This window comes from Cervus elaphus, chromosome 5 (genome assembly GCF_910594005.1).
Source record: "Cervus elaphus chromosome 5, mCerEla1.1, whole genome shotgun sequence".
NCBI classification, from domain to species: domain Eukaryota; kingdom Metazoa; phylum Chordata; class Mammalia; order Artiodactyla; family Cervidae; genus Cervus; species Cervus elaphus.
The window spans coordinates 85,061,438-85,088,124 of NC_057819.1; the positions used below are offsets into that span (position 1 = coordinate 85,061,438).

General features: G+C 35.6%; 1 protein-coding gene across 8 annotated transcripts in view; it reads right to left on the bottom strand.

The window, feature by feature from the left end:
• BCAS3 (BCAS3 microtubule associated cell migration factor) overlaps positions 1-26,687 on the bottom strand; it is a 579,738-nt gene that overhangs the window by 438,274 nt on the left and 114,777 nt on the right. For all 8 annotated transcript variants that reach the window (XM_043902888.1, XM_043902895.1, XM_043902891.1 and 5 more), the window contains exons 8-9: positions 6,991-7,098; positions 5,755-5,831 (exon numbers count right to left, since the gene is read on the bottom strand). In XM_043902888.1, the coding sequence (XP_043758823.1) occupies positions 5,755-5,831; positions 6,991-7,098 (185 nt within the window). The remainder of the gene's footprint in view (positions 1-5,754; positions 5,832-6,990; positions 7,099-26,687) is intronic.

Genomic DNA, 26,687 nt, shown 5'->3' on the forward strand with positions numbered 1-26,687 from the left:
AGAAATGGCAGCTGTACTTTTACACTACCCCACTTTTCAACACTTAACATACATTTCAGATTTAAAGAAATCCACCACTCCAGATTCTTGCCTGGAGAATTCCATGGACAGAGGAGCCTGGTGGCGACAGCCCATGAGGTTGCAAGGAGTCGAACACAACTGAGCAACTAAGTAGACTAAACAGACTTCATGGCATCTTCAAACCACAAAACCCATTTCACAAACAAAAGATATAATAATCCTAATGGATCCGAAATGATTGAAAATTCACTACTGGAGGCTCCACCCTGCTTGCCCAGGACTTTTACTTAAAAGCTGCATGCCACTTATAAAGCATCTGACTGCAACACTAAAAAATCTGGTGATCCTTCCATATGTCTTCTTCCCATCATGAACAATTCATGGAATACAAGAGAGGTTAATAGTTTAATAACACTTGTTCAACTAATACTTTAATAATACTTGTTCAGTGGTGCAGCAATACAGAGGGAAGCATTTAGGACTACATAACAAAGATTCTAAAAAAAACTAACTAAATAAAAAGAATAAAAGCATTAAGAAAGTAATAACATCTCAGTCTCCCATTCATTTTTATCAAAATCAATTGATATTTTGTGTTTCCTAAAGGCTTATAAGGGCTTCCCAGGTGGCTCAGTGGTAAAGAATCTGCCTGCTAATGCAGGAGACAGGGGTTCAATCCCTGGGTCAGGAAGATCCCCTAGAGAAGGAAATGGCGATCCACTCTGGTATTCTTGCCTGGGAAACCCCACAGACAGAGGAGCCCGGTGGTCCAGGAGGTTGCAAAAGAGTTGGACACAACTTAGAGATTAAAACAACAGCAAAGGCTTACAAAACAGAAGCTCCTATTCCTGAAAGGGGAAGCAATACTCCAGATACGGGAGAGAGCCTTAAGAGCTGATCATTACAAAAATATAAATTTTCAAATAAACTCATACTTTAAAAAAGTTTTGTCCTTACTCCAACCAGAGGGAGAAACTTCATTCATATAAGCATTCATATATTTATTCCTTTAAACAGTCGCCAAATTTATAATTCCCAGATCAAACCTGTATCACTTTCTCAAGAGACAAATACTGATCTTCTGTGAATAATTTTCCTTCTCATCTGATTACTTTTGACAGAGTTGCACTACATTCTCAACCATTTTGGCTAACTAAACATCCTGGAAAAGAACCACTGATGCTTTGAAACTTGAAATAGTTGTGATACATGTTTTCATATTACAGGGAGCAAAAATAAGCATCAGAAATATTTTTAAGTTATCCAGAACATAATGGATATATTTTACCTTGCATGATGGACCTTATTTTCTTAAACCAAATCAAGATGCACAACTTTGTTCTCAAGAAGATTACTACAGGGTGTCAAAGAAAGAAGGACTGGACAGAAAACACATACAATAAGACAGAAGGTAAGTGTCTTAACAGAGGGAGAGATAACTCTATAAAAGCATTCCCAACGGGTACTGGGTAACAAAAGCAATCTCTAATCAGATAAATCCGGGAAATACTGAAATGTAGTAAATAAATTTAAACAGATTAAAAATGTTAATCACCACTGGTATCCTCCAACAGAAGGCAGCATTTCCTAAGTCTATTTTACCAGGGCATCCTGATTTACACAGCATGTTGAAGGTCTACTGTTCTGCAGACAGATTTGGGAATTGCTATCTTCAGGGATTTAGGAGGAGAGGCTACTTTAAACGAAGGGGATCAAGAAATACTTCATATAAGAACTAACATGCACACTGGAGCTAGAAAGACACATGGGATTAAGTCACATGGGGAGACAGATGCTAGTGAAAAGGCCATTTCAGGCAGGGAAGCAAAGCAACAAAGCATCTCCAAAGAAGTGAGACACATGAATGACTCAAAGTGAATGTAGTATAAGCGGCATGAAGATGGATTGTAGAAATAAAAGATGTAGCAAGGACACTGGATTTTGGTAAAGAAGGTTTATCTATGTTAAAAACCTTGGGATTTCAGCTGGAAGGGATGCATGCACAAGTTTACACTTGTTGACCAAAGTTAAATCAAGTATGGCCTTTGTTCAAATCAAAAGACTTCAGTTTAGATTACAAGTTACTTGATCATTTGGCAACACAGAAATACTGATTCTGTAAATTCTTATCATTTAAACATAGATGATAGATTAAATTGTATGTCAAGGATATGCTTCGAAATAATTTGGGAAGGGTATAAATGAAAAAGATTGTCCACAACTTAGGACTTATTGAAACCAGATCATAAGTACATGGTGGTTCATTACACTGCTGTCTTTAAACAACTGTAAATGTTTCCTGAAATGAAACTTTGAAAAAAAATAACAGTCAAAGGAAATGAAAAGGTAAATCTATGACTTCAGTAATTAAATAAAATATAATATTTTGCCATATCACTAAATGACTACATTTGTCAAATATGCAAACTTACTGAAAATCAAAAGTGACTAAAAATTCACCTTTCTGCAAGAACTACATAATTTCAAATAAGAAAAATAATACATATTATGCTCTTTTTCTGCTTAAAGGTATTTTTGCTCTTATTTCTACTATAAATGGTTTAATTGAGAAAGTACAGTAAAACCCCATGAAAATATGGAATTTCTTTAATGTGCCAGTTTCTATATTGATCCTGTCAACTGATTCAAGAGCTTTACGTAATTGCTGTAAGATGACCCAAATAAGGATATTCCAAAAACAAACTCTCCTACTGTAAAATCTCAGACTGCAAAACACTCCCCCAGAAAAGCTGCAAATATCATTAATGTGCAAAAACAAAACTTTTTTTTAAAAAAACTGTAAATACAGCCTACAGTGAGGGAGGAGTTTGTTTAAATCTTATTTATAGATCCTTATACATTTCCATCACTCATTAGTAAATAACAGACACATGTTAGTTGAAACAAATTTCACTCATATGTAGATATATACAATTAAAGATACAGGCTATATGTACATGATTATATGCAAAATTCAATTAGACCATCTAAGCTTAAAAATTACTATGATAAATTTTGCACATTTTCTCGAATTAAACAGAGTACTATGAAAAGCCTACTGATTCTAATGTATCAAAATTATTACAAAGCCTATCCTTTGAATCTAACTATGAAACACAGAAATCTAATTATTTTAACTATCTATTATAAAGTTTAATTTTTTCTTTTAAAATTCTATAGTGGCTATTAAACTAATCAATGAAAAATCTATATTGTTTACTTGTACACTATAAAAAAAACATAACAGCATAAATATGGAATGCTGTTGAACTGTGGTGCTGGAAAAGACTCTGGAGAGTTCCATGGACTGCAAGGAGATCCAACCAGTCTATTCTAAAGGAAACCAGTATATTCATTGGAAGGACTGATGCTGAAGCTGAAACTCCAATCCTTTGGCCACCTGATGCGAAGAACTGACTCATCTGAAAATACCCTGATGCTGGGAAAGACTGAAGGCAGGAGGAGAAGGGGACAAGAGAGGATGACATGGTTGGATGGCATCACCGACTCGACGGACCTGAGTTTGAGCAAGCTCCAGGAGTTGGTGATGGACAGGGAAGCCTGGCATGCTGCAGTTCATGGGGTCACAAAGAGTCGGACACAACTAACTGACTGACCTGAACTGACTGAACTCTCCATTATTAACTTATTTACATATATTAATTTCCCTCTAGTCATTGTAACAACTGACTTTGTTTAAATAAGGCTTAAATTTCAAAACATACATTGTCATTTTAATAAACTATCTTAACAAATAATTATTGAAGAGTTCTCCCCAATTTTATATTCAGCTGAGGCAGCAAGAGCTATCCATAAATATAAATTAAAATGGACTCACAATAGAGATATCTAACTTTTCAGAAGCCAAAGCACACGTATCTTTAATCAATGATAAACAAAAAGTATTGATAAGATGTAAAGACAAATGCTCAGGAAAAAATGGCATCTTAATCTGGCTGAAATATTCATATTCTGTTCTAAATTATTCCTCTGTAGCCCAAAAACTTGGAAGAAATGGAAAGATTTATATATGATTCCTCTATTTCTCTGCTTGTTTTAATTCTAACAATGAGTGACATAATTATAAAGTAATATATTAATGCATAAGGTTTGTATAGGAACAAAGAATTAATATGCTAAAACAGACCATGTAATATCCAAAGCTTACTATATTATGTGTATATAACATTTGTGAATGAAGATGTTAGTAACAAATCTATGCTCCCCCAAAACTTTTAATTAATAGATAAAACAATAAAAGATCCTTTCTAGGAATCTATATTTAACAATTATTAAGACATCAGTAAATTTCTGATCAGCACAACATACCTGACTGATAAGTCAGTCAATGTATTCATCATTCAAGAAATATTTAACGAGAGTCTACACTGTGCCAGCTAATGTCCTAGGTGCTGGAGACAGCAATGTAAATTGGTAAATGGTGTACATTACACCTTGTCATAAAACAAAAATATCTCAATGAACATGATCTCTATTATTATCTCTGTAGATCTCTGAGAGAAATGACTACAAGATTAAGGAGATGAGTTGTATACTGTATTCTTCTTCATAGGCTACAAAATGATAAACTATATGTTACAATGAATTATTATGTATTGCTATGTATAGTATATATTATATATTCCATGCAATTACATACAGACTACAGGAATTATCAAGAACATGAGCTCTTATCAGAAAGGAATAATGTCTACTTCCAGGGCTTAATATATGGATAAACATCTGATAAGTAAGTATGTAATGAGTTTCGATATTTCAGGAGATACAGTAGTATGCCTGGGATTCCCTATAAAGTGAAGTCGCTCAGTTGTGTCCGACTCTTTGTGACCCCATGGACTGCAGCCTACCAGGTTCCTCCGTCCAAGGGATTTTCTAGGCAAGAGTACTGGAGTGGGTTGCCATTTCCTTCTCCAGGAGATCTTCCCGACCCAGGGATTGAACCCGGGTCTCCTGCATTGCAGGCAGAGGCTTTACCATCTGAGCCACCAGGGAAGTCGGGATTCCCTATACATAACAAAATTGAGCTCTGTTCCAAAAGGAGTATTTCTGTAGCATACACATTGACAGTATCTGAAAAAACAGCTATAGCTTTGATGGTGAGTGCTAGACGTTAAAATGTAAACGAGGGAAAACTATTGCTTCACTAGACTATATTTAAAAAAAAAAAATGTAACTCCAGACTTCCTACAGACTCAGCCCTTGGAATTTCCAGCCTGATGGACTGCCCTACGTGTGTGTGTGTGTGTGTGTGTGTGTATGTGTGTGTGTGTGTATTTGGATGCAGAATCTGGGCTTATTTCTGCAAATCAAGGCAGAGTTGTGAGAGGTAGGGGAAAGAAAGAGTGAAAGATTGACACATTTCCCTCATGAATGATAATACAGTTACATCCACAAGTATGTTATGTTAATTAAATAATTTAACAACATAGTTACACAGATCTAAATTAGTCACAACTACTCAAGGAGAATATACAAGGAAAAACTGAGTATACAACAAAGCGTCTACAGTAACATGAAGAAAACATGCTGTGTGTGGAACACATATACCATAAAATTATATTACTAAATAAGGCATGCACAGAAACAGAGAAATACAGTAACTGAAGAAGCATGAAATATTCATGTTATGATTCCAATTAGTCTGTTGATTCTATCAAGTAAATAATATAAACTCAAAGCACATAATAGGAAATAAATCAAGTTGATACATACTTGTGACAAAAAATTTTTTCGTGAAAGTACAACTATCAAAGGCAGCAATTTTCTCCTGCAATACTACGACAAGGATCCTAAAATTAGAGGGAAAAAAATCATAAAAGAAAATGTTAATGTGAAGTTCTATAAACTTAATCATAAATAAGTTAAAACAGTATCTACCGTAGCAATTTTTAAAGATCAAACACATCTTATAACATATAAGCTAGAAACATCTGCTTCTTAGATATAAAAATATAACCACAAAATCCTTAATATGATCAAGACAGACAAGATTAGAGGAAGAAAACTGATAAGAGAACCACACCTCAAAATAAAATTTTATTTTTATTTTTTTATCATATTTTAATTCATTATAAATCAAATGAGATCAATAAACTGCTGGCTATTTACTAAGTGTTTTTCCATTGCTGGCTCAAAGTCATGGAATTAAACATAAAATGGATTTATACAACCTGTCACTTAAAATGACTGCGGAATTTCCCAACACAAGAGCCAAAGAAGAGAGGGAGGGAGGGAAAACAGGAAGGAAGAAAGAAAGAAAAGAAGGAAGGAAAGGACTGAGGGAGGAAGAAAACTCAGACAACTGTTATTCAGTGTAAATGAGATATTTCTGATTAAGGATATATTAAAATTAATCAGAATTTGTATTTCTCCCAAAGTCCAAGATTTAGAAATAATTAGGAAAAAGTTTTTCCAGCAGTCATGTATGGATGTATGGATTGTGAAGAAAGCTGAGGGCCGAAAAATTGATGCTTTTGAGCTGTGGTGTTGGAGAAGACTCTTGAGAGTCCCTTGGACTGCAAGGAGATCCAACCAGTCCATCCTAAAGGAGATCAGTCCTGGGTGTTCATTGGAAGGACTGATGCTGAAGCTGAAACTCCAAAACTTTGGCCACCTCATGTGAACAGTTAACTCATTGGTAAGGACCCTGATGCTTGGAGGGATTGGGGATAGGAGGAGAAGGGGACGACAGAGGATGAGATGGCTGGATGGCATCACTGACTCGATGGACATGAGTCTGAGTAAACTCCGGGAGTTGGTGATGGACAGGGAGGCCAGGCTTGCTGCGATTCATGGGGTCGCAAAGAGTCGACACAACTGAGCAACTGAACTGAACTGAACTGAGGAAAAAGTTACAAGTTTTCAAACCTAAAATGCATCCAAAATGAAGTTACTTTAGAGTACTGCTACATGCTATCTTGCACAAGAAACACATGAAAAACTGCTTACCTTTTGTTGCAATGGAGATCATAGATAGGCGTTTTAAACTGAATGGACTTGACCATTTCCCCAGTACGAAGTGAATATAAATCCACACAACAGTAAGGCGGACTTGTGCTACAAAAACAAACAAAAAAGACAAGAGTCATTATGCTTTAGGGGGGGGAAGGCCAGTAACTTTTCTTATTAACATAATACACGCAAACTGATTTTATATATATAGATATAGATATTCGAATCAATCTATCCTAGGAATGTCAAATGTAAACAAATAATGAAACATCACTCAATTAATACTGTAGAATGGGAAAATTATAAGATGATCTCAATAAATGAAGTAAAGCATTTGAGAGAATTAAAACCAGTTCATAAGAAATATTTCATTAATCTGATAAAGGATACCAACCTTAAAACTAATCAACAAATGGGAAAATTATAAGATGATCTCAATAAATGAAGTAAAGCATTTGAGAGAATTAAAACCAGTTCATAAGAAATATTTCATTAATCTGATAAAGGATACCAACCTTAAAACTAATCAACAAAATTAGCAATCACAAAATTGTGAAATACTGAAACGCTGCACCCCAAAATGAGGAATTAGAAAATAATATTTGAAGACTATGGCACTGTACACCACATAGTATAGGAGCTCTATGCATAAGAAATTACTACAAGAAAGAAATAAAGTTACCATTATTTGCTGAGAATTTGATTGTATAAAACCTAGTAACACAAAGTTGCTATATACAGACAAACCTGATAATAAAAAACTAACCATTAATATATGCATTAATATGTAAACTGATGATTACTATGGATTATCAGTTAATACATGGGTTTACCAAGGTCACTAGATAAAACATCACGTCTACTATTATAAACTAAGGGTAAACAATTATGAAGTGAGGTCAAAGATACAAGTATTTGAGCACCTCAGACAGTTCAGTCTATGGTTTTTCCAGTAGTCATGTATGGATGTGAGAGTTGGGACTATAAAGAAAGCTGAGTGCCAAAAAATTGATGCTTTTGAACCATGATGCTGGAGAAGACTCTTGAGAGTCCCTCGGACTGCAAGGAGATCCAACCGGTCCATCCTAAAGGAAATCAGTCCTGGGTGTTCATCAGAAGGACTGATGCTGAAGTTGAACTCCAATACTTTGGCCACCCGATGCGAAGAACTGACTCATTGGAAAAGACCCTGATGCTGGGAAAGACTGAAAGCAGGAGGAAAAGGGGATGACAGAGGATGAAATGGTTGGATGGCATCACTGACTTGACAGACATGAGTCTGAGTAAGCTCCGGGAGTTGGGGATGGACAGGGAGGCCTGGTGTGCTGCAGTGCATGGGGTCGCAAAGAGTCAGACATGACTGAGTGACTGAACTGACCTACTCTTCCCACTCCTGTTCAACAATAACAACCTAATTTTTAAATCTTTATGAAAATTCATAAAACATAGTTTGGGGTACTTTAAATGTATAAGAAAAGAGGAAATCCTGCCACTTGACAACAACATGGGTTGAGGGCATTATGCTAGGTTAAATGAAAGAAAAATACTGTATGATCTAATTTATATAGTGAATTTAAACAAAAACTCAACTCATACAAAAAAGAACAGGGGCTTCCCTGGAGGTCCCATGGTTAAGGCTCTGAGCTTCCAATGCAGGGGGTATGGGTTTGATACCTACATCCCACATGCCAGGAAGCATGACCAAAGAAAACAAATGAAGTTTTTCTTAAATCCAATTTAAAAATTTTTAATAAAAAAGAACAGATTAGTAGATGCCAGAGCCCAGGTCAGGTGGGGAGGTATGAAAGAGGTGAAGATAGTAGAAAGGTACAAACATCCAGTTATAAGATCAGTAAGTCCTGAGAATGTAATGTACATCACGGTGACTACAGCTAGCAATGTGTGTAGGTGCTCAGTCGTGTGCACCAACTGTTTGTGGCCCCATGGACTATAGCCTGCCAGGCTCCTCTTGTCCATGGAGTTTTTTAGGCAAGAATACTGGAGTGAGTTGCCATTTTCCCCCTCAGGGGATCTTCCCCACCTAGGGATCAAACCTGCTTCTGTTTTTATGCCCTGGTCTTTTGGCTGCAGTGCATGTGGAATCCCTGCTCCCAGACCAGGGATTGAACCCACACCCCCTGCACTGGACGGTGAGGTATCAACCATTTGATTGCCAGGGAAGTCTCTGGCCATAATGTTTTAAAAGATACTTTACCATGGAAGATACAAATATACTAACTAAGGGCTTGAAAAAATGTTAAATATCACTAATTATCAGGAAAATACAAAGTAAAACCACTAAGGGATACCACTACTAGAAAAGCTAGGATTTTACAAGACTGTAAATTCAAGATTCCAAGACTTTCATACATTGCTACTGGGAATGCAAAAAGGTAGTCACTTTGAAAAGTAGTTTAGCAGCTTCACATAAACATATCTAAGTCATGCTGCGGTACTCTGTTATTCATAATTTTGTTTTCTGCACAGTTAAATATTGATCAACAGATGAATGGCTAAATGTATTGTGATATAGTCAAGCAAGAGAAAATTAATAACAGAGGAAACTATCCACCTAACAGCACAGATGAATTTCAAAACCATCATGAAGTTCTTGGGGAAAAAAAGGTCAAACATAAAAGTCCACATACTCTATGGGTCCCTTTCAATGAAAAGCTAGAAAGGTAAAACTGTAATAATAGGAAGCAGATCAGTGGTTGCCAGCGGCCAGAGAAGGGAGCTACAGAGCACAAAGTGGCATGATGGGTGCCCACTTACAGGATGACAGAAACGGTGCTGGATCTTGATTGTGCTAGAGATTTACACAACTGCACACAATTGGCAAAACTGAAGATGGAGGAGAATCTTGTAAAACCTAAACTCCCAACTCCAAAACGGACACAAGGCAAAAATTCTTTTCTTAATGTTCCCAACTAATTAATCCAGTCCTCTGCTGAGAAGCAATGAGTTAATAATGAATGAAATCTAACATTTTGCCAGACCAACTGGGAAGGAAAAAACAGCTTGTCACCTTCAATTAGCAGCTCATTATAGCCATGGTACACTAGAAACTTGAATTCTGATCATTTTGCTGGCATCCATACAATGTCACAACTGAGAGTCTTCCTGCAGAAAGCCTTCAATAGTAGACAAAACAAACGCTATGAAAGTTCAGTTTAGAGTTGAGTGAACAGGACGAGGTAGAGCTAAAAATTCTATTTACATATGGAAAAAAACCTCTTCTTCAATGCCTAATAGAAAAAGGTAATTCACTTAAAATCAGTTTTCAGAAAGTCACACATTCATAAAGGAGTCACGCTATCTGCCAATAAGACAGTTGCGTACACGCCTGACATATCCTTTTGTTCTCTATTTTCTCTCTTTTTAAAAGCCTTGACTATTTCCCTGGGACACAGCAAGACAATCTTAATTTTCCTCATGGGTAGGCTGATGAGAAAGCTTTCCATAACATCAGCAGTATGCAAGCCCTGTGACAGAAAGGACGTGTGTTGTGCTAAAATATACTGGTAAGAAAATAAGCTTTCACTTTATTACTAACGTACACCAAGCAGTGTCAAAAGCTGTACATAGAAGTCTTCATTCGATTTCTGGAGCTCAAATGGGTTAACATTTTTATTGGTTTGCATCTGACATTTAAACCTAAAGTTGTGACTTCACTTTAAGATAAACATAATTAATACCTTAAGGAGAAAAAATTCACACACAAGTGTAGAGAATCTAATTTAGAATGTAACTGAACCTATTGCAAGCAAAACAAGGGTGGGAAACAAAAGCAGAAATGATGTAATTTGTCTTATTAAATGATTGGTTAAAGGACTCTAAACTGTGCCCAGGCACCACTGCCTTTCCAACATATAAATAATCAACAGGGGTAATGTATTTAGTACTTTTAATGAAATATAAAATAGAAATAAATGCAAATTCTGCTTAACTGACCTTTCCTTTACCTAAGCAACTTGTTTTATAGTGAGTAACCAGAACATACATTAAAATTTTTTGCACTGGAGAAATCTGTTACCTGCTATACACATGACCTATACACAAAAAGGAAGTTATAAAGTTTTTATTAGCAAAGGCCTAGTCTTCCCTGAGCCAAAGGTATGGAATTTACACACTTAATTCATTTCACTGAAGAGAGTTTGCTTCAAATATTGAAAAAATAAATTTTTAAAGCTTCCATTACTGAAAATAAAAAAGCTAAATTAAGCAATTATATAAAATAAAATAGCCAAATTGGATTTCTTAAAAGCAAATCCTGAAAATATACAGAAGATAAACACCAAGAGGAAAAGACTAAAGATTTTCATCTAAATATGTGGCTTATTTTATTATTTCTTAATTTCTCTGTAATCTTTCTCATCAGATTTAAAATATTTTTAACATCCTGATGTTTTAGAGCAGTTTTTGACTCACAACAAAACTGAACAGAAAGCTTAGATTTTTCCATGCAGTCTCTGCTCCCATTCATGGACAGTCTACTGCATTACCAACTTCGCCTACCAGAGTGGGATATTTGCTACAACCTAAAATGACACATCACAGTCACCAATCTCCACAGTTTACAGGATGGTTCACTCCTGGTATTGTACACTGTATGGGTTTGGAACAAACTTACAATGACATATACCCAACATTATAGCAGCATACATACCAGTCTGACTGCCCTAAAAACCATTTTTTGTCTTCCTATGCATCTCTCCTAACACTCACATTCTTACGTCTTAAACTGTTTTTGTCTTTTCCAGAATGTTGTTCACTTGGAACCATACAGTATGTAACCTTTTTAAACTGGCTTCTTTCACTTACTACTATGCTTCTACAGTACCCCCCTCAACTTTCTTTTATGGCTTAACACATTTTGTGTTGTTGTTTTTCAATCACTAAGTCATGTCTGACTCTCTGGGACCTCATGGACTACAGCACACCAAGCTCCTCTCTTCTCCACGACTTCTTGGAGTTTGCTCAAACTCATGCCCATTCAGTCAGTAATGATATCTAACCATCTCATTCTCTGTCACCCCCATCTCCTCCTGCCCTCAAACTTTACCAGCATCAGGGCCGTTTCCAGTCAGTCAGTTCTTCGCATCAGATGGCCAAAGTACTGGAGTTTCAGCTTCAGCCTCAGTCCTTCCAATGAATATTCAGGACTGAATTCCTTTAGGATAGACTGGTTTTAGTCCTGAATAATATGCTATGATCTGGATGTACTACATTTTATTTATCCTTTCACCCATTGAAGGATATCTTCAGTTCATTTCAGTCGCTAAGTCGTGTCTGAGTCTTTGCAACCCCATGGAGACTGCAGCACTCGAGGCTTCCCTGTTCATCACCAGCTCCCGGAGGTTACTCAAACTCATGTCCATCAAGTCGGTGACGCCATCCAACTATCTCATCCTTTGTCGTCCCCATCTACTCCTGCCTTCAATCTTTCCCAGCATCAGGGTATTTTCCAATGAGTCAGTTCTTCACATCAGGTGGCCAAAGGATTGGAGTGTCAGCTTCAGCATCAGGACTGATTTCCTTTAGGATGGACTGGTTGGATCTCCTTGCAGTCCAAGGGACTCTCAACAGTATTCTCCAACACCACAGTTCAATAGCATCAATTCTTCAGTGTTCAGCTTTCTTTATAGTTCAAATTTCACATCCATACCATGAACACTGGAAAAACCATAGCCTTGACTAGACAGACTTTTGTTGGTGAAGTAATGTCTCTGCTTTTTAATATGCTATCTAGGCTGGTCATAACTTTTCTTCCCAGGAGTAAGCGTCTTTTAATTTCATGGCTATAGTCACCATCTGCACTGATTTTGGAGTCCAAAAAAACAAAGTCTGTCACTGTTTCCATTGTTTCCCCATCTATTTGCCATAAAGTGATGGGACTGGATGCCATGATCTTAGTTTTCTGACTGTTGAGTTTTAAGCCAACTTTTTCACTCTCCTCTTTCACTTTCATCAAGAGACTCTTGAGCCCTTCTTCACTTTCTGCCATAAGGGTGGTATCAGCTGCATATCTGAGGTTACTGATATTTCTCCTGGCAATCTTAATTCCAGCTTGTGCTCCATCCAGCCCAGCATTTCTCATGATGTATTCAGCATATAAGTTGAACAAGCAGGGTGACAATATACAGCCTTGATGTACTCCTTTCCCAATTTGGAACCAGTCTGTTGTTCCATGTCCAGTTCTAAGTGTTGCTTCCTGACTTGCATACAGATTTCTCAGGAGGCAGGTCAGGTGGTCTGGTATTTCCATCTTTTGAAGAATTTTCCACAGTTTGTTGTGATCCACACAGTCAAAGGCTTTGGTGTAGACAATAAAGCAGAAGTAGATGTTTTTCTGGAACTCTCTTGCTTTTTCAATGAGCCAACGGATGTTGGCAATTTGATCTCTGGTTCTTCTGCCTTTTCTAAATCCAACTTGAACATCTGGAAGTTAATGGTTCACATACTATTGAAGCCTCACTTGGGGAATTTTAAGCATTACTTTGCTAGCGAATGAGATGAGTGCAATTGAGCAATAGTTTGAACATTCTTTGGTATTGCCTTTCTTGGGGACTGGAATGAAAACTGACCTTTTCCAGTCCTGTGGCCACTGCTGAGTTTTCCAAATGTGCTGGCATATTGAGTGCAGCACTTTCACAGCATCATCTTTTAGGATTTCAAATAGCTCACTGGAATTCCATCACCTTCACTAGCTTTGTTCATAGTGATGCTTCCTAAGGCCCACTTGACTTCATATTCCAGGATGTCTGGCTCTAGGTGAGTGATCAGACCATCGTGGTTATCTGGTCTGGTTATCATGAAGATCTTTTTTGTATAATTCTTCTGAGTATTCTTGCCACCTCTTCTTAATATCTTCTGCTTCTGGTAGGTCCACACCATTTCTGTCCTTTACTGTGCCATTTTTGCATGAAATGATCCCTTGGTATCTCTAATTTTCTTGAAGAGATCGCTAGTCTTTCACATTCTATTGTTTTCCTCTATTTCTTTGCACTGATCACTGAGGAAGGCTTTCTTATCTCTCCTTGCTATTCTTTGGAACTCTGCATTCAAATGGGTATATCTTTCCTTTTCTCCTTTGCCTTTCACATCCTTTCTCTTCTCAGCTATTTGTAAGGTCTCCTCGGACAACCATTTTGCCTTTTTGCATTTCTTTTTCTTGGGGATGGTCTTGATCACTGCCTCCTGTACAATGTCACCTCCATCCATAATTCATCAGGCACTCTGTCTATCAGATCTAATCTCTTGAATCTATTTCTCACTTCCACTGTATAATCGTAAGGGATTTGATTTAGGTCACAGCTGAATGGTCTAGTGGTTTTCCCTACTTTCTTCAATTTAAGTCTGAATTTAGCAATAAGGAGCTCATGATCCGAGCCACAGTCAGCTCCCGGTCTTGTTTTTGCTGACTGTATAGAGCTTCTCCATCTTTGGCTGCAAAGAATATAATCAATCCAATTTCGGTGTTGACCATCTGGTGATGTCCATGTGCAGAGTCTTCTCTTGTGTTGTTGGAAGAGGGTATTTGCTATGACCAGTGCATTCTCTTGCAAAACTCTTATTAGCCTTTGACATACTTCGTTTTGTACTCCAAGGCCAAATTTGCCTGTTACTCCAGGTATCTCTTGACTTCCTACTTCTGCATTCCAGTCCCCGATATTGAAAAGGACATGTTTTTGGGTGTTAGTTCTAGAAAGTCTTGTAGGTCTTCATAGAACCATTCAACTTCAGCTTCTTCAGCATTACTAGTCAGGGTATAGACTTGGATTACTGTGATATTGAATGGTTTGCCTTGAAAATGAACAGAGATCATTCTGTCGTTTTTGAGATTGCATCCAAGTACTGCATTTCAGACTCTTTTGTTGAGTATGATGGCTACTCCTTTTCTTCTAAGGGATTCTTGCCCACAGTAGAAGATATAATGGTCATCTAAGTTAAATTCACCCATTCCAGTACATTTTAGTTTACTGATTCCTAAAATGTCGATGCTCACTCTTATCATCTCCTGTTTGACCACAGTGGAAACAGTGACAGACTTTATTTGGGGGGCTCCAAAATCACTGCAGATTGTGACTACAGTCATGAAATTAAAAGATGCTTGCTCCTTGGAAGAAAAGTTATGACCAACCTAGACAGCATATTAAAAAGCAGAAACATTACTTTACCAAAAAAGGTCCATCTAGTCAAAGCTATGGTTTTTCCAGTAGTCATGTATGGATGTTAGATTTGGACTATAAAGAAAGCTGAGCACTGAAGAATTGATGCTTTTGAACTGTAGTGTTGGAGAAGACTCTTGAGAGTCCCTTGGATTATACAGGAGATCCAACCAGTCCATCCTAAAGGAAATCAGTCCTGAATATTCATTGGAAGGATTGATGCTAAAGCTGAAACTCCAATCCTTTGGCCACCTGATGCGAAGAACTGACACATCTGAAAAGACCCTGATGCTGAGAAAGACTGAAGGCAGGAGGAGAAGGGGAGGACAGAGGATGAGATGGTTGGATGGCATCACCGACTCATTGAACATAAGTTTGAGTCAACTCCAGGAGTTGGTGATAGACATGGAGGCCTGGTGTGCTGCAGTCCATGGGGTCACAGAGTCAGACATGACTGAGTGACTGAACTGAACTGAACTTGCCTTGACTCATGGACCTAACATTGCAGGTTCCTATGCAGCACTGCTCTTTACAGCATCGGACTTTAATTCCATCATCAGTCACATCCACAACTGGGTGCTGCTTTTGCTTTGGCTCTGTCTCTTCATTCTTTCTGGAGTTATTTCTTCACTCTTCTCCAGTAGCATATTGGGCACCTACCCACCTGGGGAGTTCATCTTTCAGTGTCCTATTTTTTTGCCTTTTCATGCTGTTCATAGGGTTCTCAAGGCAAGAATACTGAAGTGGTTTGCCATTCCCTTCTCCAGTAGACCACGTTTTGTCAGAACTGTCCACCATGACCTGTCCATCTTGGGTGGCTCTACATGGCATGGCTCATAGTTTCACTGAGTTAGACAAGGCTGTGGTCCATGTGGTCAGATTGGTTAGTTTTCTGTGATTGTGGTTTTCATTCTGTCTGCCCTCTGATGGAGAAAGATAAGAGACTTATGGAAGCTTCCTGATGGGAAGGACATCTCAGTTGTTTCCAAATTCTAGCAATTATCAGGAAAGCATATATAAACACCTATGTGTAGTCTTTTGTACCAATGTAACGCCTTTGGGTAAATACCATGTAAGACAATTGTTGGATTGTACAGTAAAAGTATGCTTGGTTATACAAAACTGCCAAACTGTCTTCCAAAGTGGTTTTTACCTACCAGAAATTAATGACAGTTTCTATTGTTCCCCTTTATTAGCATTTGATATTGTCAGTTTACTGAATTCTGACCAGTGGTATAGTAGTATATCCTTGTTGTTTTTCTGATGACAGACACGGAGCACCTTTTCATATATTTATTTGACATTTGTATATTGTCCTTCAGATGAGATCTTTTGCCCAATTTTTAATCAGGCTGTTCATTTTCTTATTTTTGAGTTTTAAGAGCTTTGTGTATTTTGGATTACAGTCCTTTTATCAGATATGTATTTTTTAAGTGCTTTCTCCCAGTCTGTGTTTTAGAAGAATAGGAGTATGTAATTTTAATGAAGTCCAAGTTTTATTCAGAAAATTGAATCTGTATAGGACAAACCTCAGAAAAATTTCCAGAATGAAGAAACAAATAAAAGAGGAAATGAAAGACAGCAGATTAAAAGAACTGAACATAGAGATTCGACTTATAAAAATTCATAATCCTCAAGACTGCAGTGTCCATCTCTGCCTGATAGTTTTCAGGATGCTAGCCTTCTCTGCTTCTTCTATGAGCCCAATCACATAAGCCAACTCCTTGAAATGAAAATCACATGTGTTTGTGCGTCTGTGTGTATATTGAATGATATGCTGGGGAATCTAGAATATAGCACATATGACCAGAGTCAATGCTTGCTCAACAAAGAACTGTGAAGATATTAGTCTTACATCCCTGGCCAAACTTCTGACTGCACAATCCAGAGGTAAAGGCTAAGGCAGAGTGGTAGCTGGTATCACGACACATTCAAAGGGCTGTCCCAAATATAGCCTTTACAAAAGGAGCTTGAAAAAGTCAATAAACGATGCATGGCTATAGACCTCAAGAAGCAAAAGAGCAGACCCTGGGATAGGGACACAATATGATGTTCAAAGTTGCCACATTACCATATTAAAAATGTCCACTGTGCCATAAAAAATTGCAATGCACACAAAGACACAGGAAGGTATGGCCCATCCAAAGGACAAAAATAACCTGTGAGAGGCTGACACTGAAGAACCTACACAAAGAGCTTAAATCAACTGTCGTAAATAAGCTCAAAGAGCTGAAAGAAATTATAGACCAAGAATAAAGGAAAAAGACGAATTCACAAATTAAGAATATCAATAAGATACTGGTACATTAGGACAAAGGAATCACAAATAAATAATGGAACAGAACAGTTTGTTGTTGTTTAGTTGCTAAGCTGCATCTGACTCTTTTGCAACTATAGACCGCCAAGGTCCTCTATCCATGGGATTTCCCAGGTAAGAATACGGGACTGGGTTGCCATTTCCTTCTCCAAATGATCTTCCCAACCCAGGGATCAAACCTGCATCTCCTGCATTGGCAGGCGAATTCTTTACCATTAAGCCACCAGGGAAGCCAAAAAACTAAAATGAAAAGGGCACCAAAGGTTTCAAAGTATACCTGAAGAACAGAATAGGCAAAAGAAAGAATTCCCAAATGTGAAAATAAGATGAGTGAAATTATACATCAGAGTAGCAGAATGAAAACAAACAAAAATAAATACAGCTTAAGTTTAACAATATATAGCAACTAAACTTAACCAACCTATAGAAGACTCTACCCAATAATGACAGATACACATTCTTCTATGTTAGCCACAAAACAAGTTTCCCTGAATTTAAAAACAATGAAAACAATCTCTCTAACAAAGCTGGAATGAAGTTACAAATCAAAAGCAAAAGGAAAACTGGAAATTCACAAATATGTGACATTAAACATAGCATTTCAAACAATAACCATGTCACAAATATGTGGAATTAAATAATAAACTCTTAACAGTCAACATCACATTAACAGAATGAAAGGGGGAAAAACAACATGATCATCTCAACTGATACACAAAAAATAACTGCCAAAATTCAACACCCTGTCATGATAAAAAAACATACAGGAAACTAGGAATAGAAGGGAATTTCCAAATATGATAAAGGGCATTTGCAAAACACTACACTCAGGGACAAAAGACTGAATGTTTTTCCTCTAATATCTGAAACAAAACATGGATGCCTATAGTCAACACTGTATTGAAAGATCTAACCAAAGCAATTAGGCAAGAAAAAGAAACTGAAAACTACTAAGTTGTAGAAGAAATAAAACTCTCTATTCACAGGCATGATCCTATACATAGAAAATTCTGAAGAAGTCACAGAATAGTACTAGAAATTATAAATTCAGGAAAATTTCAGAGTACACATCAACATATATAAACCAGTAATTACCAATCCAAAATAAAAGAAAGCAGTTCTAGTTACAATAGCAATACAATCTGCACCAACATTCCAATGGCTTTTGCAGAAATGAAAAGTCAACCTAAAAGGAAATGAAACTGCAAGAGGCCCCAAAAAGCCAAACAAAAGAAAAAAGAAAAAAATTGAACTCACATTATCTGATTTAAAAAATTACAACAAAGTTATTAGCCTCCAACTAATAAAAATAAATGAAAAAAAAAACAACACTGTGATACTGACATTAGACACATAAACCAATGGAATAAAATTCAGAGTCCAGAAATAAACCCATATATGTATGATCAATTAATTTTTCAAAAAGGTACCAAATATCTTCAATAAATGGGCTGGGAAAACTGAAGTTAATGTGCAAAATTTGGATTACTACCTTATTTACTTTGGCTGCATCATGAGGCATGTGGGATGTTAGTTCCCTGACCAGGGATCAAACCCACTCCCTCTGCATTGGAAGCGTTAAGTCTTAACCACTGGACCACCAGTGAAGTACTTGGACTACTATCTTAAATCATATATTAAAATTAACTTAAAAAAAATTAACTCAAAATGTATTAAGAGCTATGCATAAGAGCTAAAACTATACAAGAAGAAAATATAAGGGTAAATCTTCATGATCTTCGATTTGACAATATTTTCATAACATCAAAAGCACAAGTAACAACAAAGAAAATTACGTTCTACTACTATTTAAAACTGTTGTGTATCACAGACATTGCCTTAAAAAATTAAAAAACAATCAGAAAATAGAAAATATTTACAAACTGTGTATCAGATAAGGGTCTAGTATCCAGACTGTATTGAGAACTCTTGCTACTCAACATCTAGAAGACAAACAACTCAATTATAAAATGAGCAGAGGACACAAACAGACGTTTCTCCAAAGAAGATATACAAATGGCCAACAAGTATATGAAAAGGTTATCAAAATCATTGATCAGTGGTAAAAGGCAGATCAAAACCACAATGAGATACTACTTCACAACCCTCTAGGTTGGTCGTAACAGAACAATTGAAAAGGAGGAGATGTTTGTAAGGATACAGAAAAAGTAGAATCCTGGTCCATTACTGGTGAAAATATAAAATGGTGCAGTTGCTGTGAAAAACAGTTTGGTGGTTCCTCAAAAAGCTAAAGATAGAATTATCTTATGACCCAAAAATTTCACTCCTTGGTATATACCAAGAAATGAAAGCATGTGTCAACACAAAAACATGTATATAAACATTCATATCAGCACTGTTCATAATAACCACAAAGTGGAAACAACCCATATGTCATTTTAAATGATGAGTGCATTAACAAACTGTAGTATCCACATACAATGTAAAATTATTGTGCCTTAAAAAGAATGAAGTTCCAACTATATTACGCTCTAGAAAAGGCAAATCTGTGGCAACAGTAAAAAGATGTACTACTACTTCAAAATAACATTCAGTTGCCTTTTCACTTACTTATTTGAATATTAAATTTTAGCAATCTAGAGTTATAATTTACTGTTTATGCTTTCAATCTAATTTCTTTCCTTTAAGCCATACATGGACAACTATGTTAAATTAGCACACATGTAAATAAATTTTTACTATTATAAACTATTCTGAAACAAATCTGAGTGGGCTTCCATTTCTCATGTTCTTCCGTATCACACTACAATTGTTGGTATCCTTTTCAGTTAGTTTTATATATAGATATTGCTATACATGTTGTAAACATGGTGAAATATTCTGACAGTCTGTTTCAAATCTAACAATTGCTATTTAAGGCAAAAGTCAGCAATACAGTGATGCCTAATTAAATGAACCATTAAACCGAGCAAGGAGTATGTACTGGTCAAAGAACAGGAATTAAGTAAGAGTTTTAGGTGTGTGTGGTTAAGTATTTCTATCGAAGTACATCTTTTTACAGAAGAATCAATAATCCTTTTTCTAATGTCAAATACTCAGTCAATAGCACCTAGAAAATGAGCAATGACCTAGGTATCTTGGGCTTTCTGTGAAGACTTGGAATAATGCTGAGTAATCGAGCTTCTTTTTAGTTATATAATTAGTAAGTATACAATAAACATATGTAAATTTTATGTATATATATATATTTAATGGACAGAAGAATGATGGTGATCTAACACTTATATCGTTGAAATTTAAAATGACTTAAAATAATATATTACCTAGGTGCAAATTATTTTTTATGCCTGACAGAAATAAGAATCACGAATAATATATATTAAGCCTCTAAACTTTTGATTTTCTATCAAAAATACTTAAATTTTGAGTCTCAGAGTCTACTTTAAAGTTTCTTAGCAATATTTTTTCTTAATATTCATATATATTATTAAAATGATAGCCATCTCTTACTCTGGACAATGTTTTAAAAAGAGTCTTTTTATAATGTGATACAATAAGCATCACGCTAAAGCAATGTGAGATATGGCTTTTACAATTTGAAAGTTCTAAATATTAATACCATTTTCCTTTACGAAGACTTTTATTATTTTTATTCATTATATTTAACAGATTGAACCAAAATTAGGAAAAGCGGAACAAAGTATTTGAAAAAGTGACATTTTCCAAGAATGTGCATGTATAAGTGAAACACAAAATAGCAAAGACATTTTAAATCTACCACAAATTGCAAGAAGCATGGAAACACTTATTTTTAAATGGGAAAAAGCTGCACAACCTTCATCATGTGTTACTGAATCTAATCCTTTAAATATAAGAGGAAAAATTTTGATAGTATTACATTATTTGTATTTTTATTCTGCTCCTAAAGAACAAAAGCCAGTTAGTAGTGTTTATTTATTAAGTAATTAAAAAGAAAAAGCTAAGTAAATGGAAACTTGACCATATTAAAGGCTAAATTTTTGATTAGCCTAGTTAATAATAACATTTTTTCTTCTGAAAAGTTCAGAATAAACACTGGATAATTAAACCTTCCAACACTACTATAAGTTGACAGAGTGGTATTAATGATGCTTTTACATGGGGCGGTACCCAGGTAAGGAGTAAGTCTCCATACAAAAGCAGGAGGCAATGTAAAACTGGGCTTGGAATCAGATGTGCTTCAATAGGGTCACACACTAAATAAGAGGCAAAGACGTAACACACTATTTTTTTAAGTAAGTTTCTGTTGTTTGCAATTAAATACAAAGATTAGTTAGGAATATTCTATCTTCAGGGAGATTTCAAAAACAATCAACTGGTTTGTTTTTAAGGACAGAAAATAAAGTTTTAACACAAGGAAATATGTTTAATATACCACACCATGGGAAAAAGTGCAATAGAAATTCAAACTATAAAAGAGATGTTACAGGGAACAAAAAAATCTGCAGATTAGTTCATATATCCATATACAAACAATGTAAACATTATATAATTTACACATTTATAATACTGTTTTTCATTTATGCCTAAACAATCTTTGTCCACTAAACACTATTCCTAAATACAGTACTTAAAATTTTGTTTAAGAAAAAATTTTCAAAAACTTTATAGAGTGTGGTAGAGATCAGCAAATTTATATCCCAAATCCAACCCCCACTGCCAGTTTCACGGGAATATAGCCACACCCATTTATTTATTTGCTATGGCTAAGTTGAGTAGTTGCCACAGAAATTATATGGCTCTGAGTGCTTCCTATACAGAAAAAAAAAATCTTAACTGACCCCTGAAACATAGTTCTCCATTTCTAGTGTGATTGGGTTGCTTTACACTCTCTTTCTCAGCATCTTTTAAGTATTCGCCTCAGTTGAGGACAAATATAAGGGGAGCCTGAGTTCCTGAAATACAGAACTCTACAATGATATTTTTGGGATTAACCATTTTGATGCCTGACATTTCCTCCACTGAATTAATTTGCTTCTCTTCATTTAGGAACTATACAAATATTCTAATTTTATTCCCATTTTACCCAAGCTCTCATTTTATTCAGCTTTCTATCGAGTCTTCCTTCTCTACTTTCTAATTTCTTTTGTCAGTTCTGTGATGAATGTGTGAGGCTTTTTCCTTCGTTTCTTCCTGTAGGTCATGTTTCTCATATTATCTCATCCTGTTTTCCCTAAATTCTTGTATTTCTGCTTTGTGCTCTTTCTTTATAGAAATAATTGTGAAATATCTATTTGCAATTATGAACTACTCCATGGCAACATTATTCTATTGATTGGTTTTCACTTACCAATAACTTTTCTCTAAGGACTTTCCATTTGTACATTTCATGTTTCATTTTCCAAGATCAGTAGTGTTCAACTCTTTGCAATCCCATGGACTCCAGCCTGCCAGGCTCTTCCGTCCATGGGATTCTCCAGGCAAGAATACTGGAGTGGGTAGCCATTCCCTTCTCCTGGGGAATCTTCTCAATCCAGGAATTGAACCCAGGTCTCCTGCACTGCCAGCAGATTCTTTATCATCTGAGCCACAAGGGAAGCTCAAAGTTGTTCCTAATACTGCTTATTATCTTTAATGACCATAAGATCTGCAGTAATGCCTTTTCAGTCACTCTTGATATTTATAATTTTTATGTTCTATTTTTCTTGGTCGTCATACTAAAAGGTTATCAATTATATCAAATATCAATTGATATTTTAAAAACACTAGTTGTGACTTAACTGATTTTCTGTTGTTTGTCCATTTCTTTTCATTAATTTCCATTTATCATTTCCTTCCTTTTACTTATTTTAGGTAAACTTGCTCCTCTTTTTTAGATGCTTAAGGTGAAAGGTTTAGACCTTTCTTCAAGCCAAACATGAGCATTTAGCGCTATAAATATCCCCATCCCTTTAGTTACATCCCATATGCTGTGTTTTTTCAATCTTTCAGTTCAAAATCTGCTCTATTTTCTCCTGATCTCTGTTTGACCGTTCTTTAATTTCTAAACATTGTACAGGTTTTACAGACACGTTTATTACTGAATTCTAACTTAATTGCACTGTGGTTATAAAAAATACTCTGAGGCTTGCTGTAACACCCAGCATATGATCAGTCTTGGTCAATGATGTATGTATAGTATGTGGATATAGTATTCTACACATATCAGGTAAGTGAAATTGATGTTGTACTAAAAGTTGATGTCTTCTGTATTCTGACTGATTTCCTATCTTCTAGTTCCACCATTTACTAAAAGAGGATTGCTCATCTCTAACTTTAATTGTTTTGCTATTTTCCTTTCAGCTGTCATATTGCTTCATGTATTTTAAAACATAATTGAAAAGTCATTTTTTAAAAGACTGAACATATTCAAGGAAGAACAAATGTATGCCAGTCATTGCCACTAAAGAAAGAAATATTAAATAATAAAATACTCATTACACATGAGTAGGTATTTTTATAGTATATAGTGTGTTAGTCAATTCAGACATATCTGACTCTTTGTGACACCATGGACTACAGCCAGTCAGGCTCCTCTGTCCATGGAATTCTGCAGACAAGAATACTGGAGTGGGTTTCCATTCCCTTCTCCAGGGGATCTTCCTGACCAGGGATTGAACCCAGGTCTCCCACACTGCAGACAGATTCTTTACCATCTGAGCCACCAAGGAAGCCCATTTTATAGTATTTAAGTATGGGTAAGTTTAGAGACAGAGGGGTAAGAATCTAAGGCAACTACAAATAAACTGGATTAAAATTCTAGTGAAGTAGGAGGTATGGTACTCTGCTGGAAATAAAAGACCTTTAAACAAAGTTATGAATATTTGGAACAGCTAATTTGTCAACTTCTATTACATCTATTTATTTAATATACCATCCAAATCTAAATAGTTCAACTATTCTGACATCTGTTAAGAAAATTTTTCAGTAGATAGAAAGCTAACATGCAGTCGTTTCAGAATAGAGCAAAATCTTCCAAATCTCCAAGAGATCATCAAATCTCTTTTCCCAACAACACAACGCAGAAGTTGGTCAACCTGGCAAGCATCTCTTCAAAACTCAAAATCTGAGGATCTACCACCCCCCAAAAAAAAATTTCAATAAAAATTAGAACATTTTAAAGCCTCTCAACTGGTTTTAACTAGGCTAAAGAGGTAAAGGAGAAATATATCCTAATTACCATTCTACATAACATGATCTAACACAAAGTAGTACATAACTATGGGAGGTTACAAAAACCAAAACCTAAACACATACAAAACACTGCATTTCAAACTCCAAAAATAATATATGACAATTCATAATAATACACGTGAGATATTTACAAATAACAATGAACCATATTAATAAATTCCAACTAGTCCAAGTACAATGACAATAACACTTAAAACATATAATGAATTTCTCTAACAAATAAGGAAAAGAACTGTCCACTAATTCTGCTAAAATATTTTCCATGATTTTTAAAAATCATTTGGAGATATTAAAGCATTCTTAATGAAGGAATACAAAGGTACTAAACAAATCTGCTGCTGCTGCTAATCACTTCAGTCGTGTCCGACTCTGTGCGACCCCATAGACAGCAGCCCACCAGGCTCCCCCGTCCCTGGGATTCTCCAGGCAAGAACACTGAAGTGGGTTGCCATTTCCTTCTCCAATGCATGAAAGCGAAAAGTGAAAGTAAAGTTGCTCAGTTGTGTCCAATCTTTGCGACCCCACAGACTGTAGCCTACCAGGCTCCTCCGTCCATGGGATTTTCCAGGCAAGAGTATTGGAGTGGGTTGCCATTGCCTCCTCCAACTAAATGAACCTAGTAAATGTAATCTATACACTTCATGAATTTACATGTCCTTTCACTCAAAAGAACTAGAAAACTGCTAAAGGGCAGAAAATACACTTTATCAATGAACACTGAACATAACACTATTTGTTAAAAGAATTTATTAAGAATTAAGAAAAGAATATTAACTTCTTGCTATCAATTAACAATGCTCTATGATTCTATGATACTATAATGGTGTATACATGTTTATCCAAAACCACAAAACGTATGTTTGTCCAAATACATATATGTATACAAATATATATATAAATGTCCAAAACCATAGAATGTACAATGCATTACTGAACAAACTCAAGAGAGATACTTGGTAAAATTCCGTTTATGAAGATATGAAATTGTTTGACATTCTACCTTTGACTCTCACTCTTCTAAAAGAAAGTGCCACGCTGTGGCTGCTCTGTAATTTTTATTATTGTGCATTTGATAAGTACCAGCCATTGTTACAAAGATAATGTAACGTATTATTTCCTTTAACCCTTATGTGATCTATTTATAGAGGAAGGTTTTTCATTAAGCCTTTTCAGCAATAAATGATCATAGGAAAACGTTTCTATCAACAGCAAAGACTTCAAATATTCAATAGTTAATGCTTTAAATTTATCATATTAATTTACTAATTGATTAGGAAAATGATTTACAGACACAGGATGCAAAGAAAACAAAGACTGAAAGCTGTAAACACGCCTTCACTAGCATCAAGTTTCCAAAAAAGCAAACAGAAAACAAATAAATCTGCCTCTGGTATCCACATAGTAGATATTATAATTAATCATAATTACTGTATAAGTGTTATACTGTATTCTTCAAAATTAATCATTCAGGATACTAAAATCTTACTTTGGGTATGGAACAGGGAAGGACTAGGAGTTTGGGATTAACAGATGCAAACTATTATACAGAGGATGATTAAGAAGGTCCTATAGAGCACAGGGAACTATATTCAACATTCCGTGATAAATCATGATGAAAAAGAAATATTCACGTGAATAAACTTGTAACAGCAGAAATTAACACAACATTGTAAATCTGCTACACTTCAATAAAATTAAAAAAAAATAAAATCTTACCTTGTAAATCCCAATGTAGAAGAAAATCAGTATTTCTTGATAACAGCAGAAATGTTAATAAATTGCTTACTGTTTTATAAATTTTGAAGATATATGAACTTGGGGAGTCTAAATTCTACTATGATCTTTTTTTTTTTTCCTTTTCATGGACAACATAAGGGAAGCCATTGGCAGAGGGATACCAAACAACAGAGGCAAAAGGGTAATTTAAAAATTAAAATTTTACTTAATGATTAAGAAATGGATTATAAGACAGTTCCCTAAAGAAAGAAGCTAATTTTGAGTCATGATATTATAAAGAAACTTTGAATACTAGA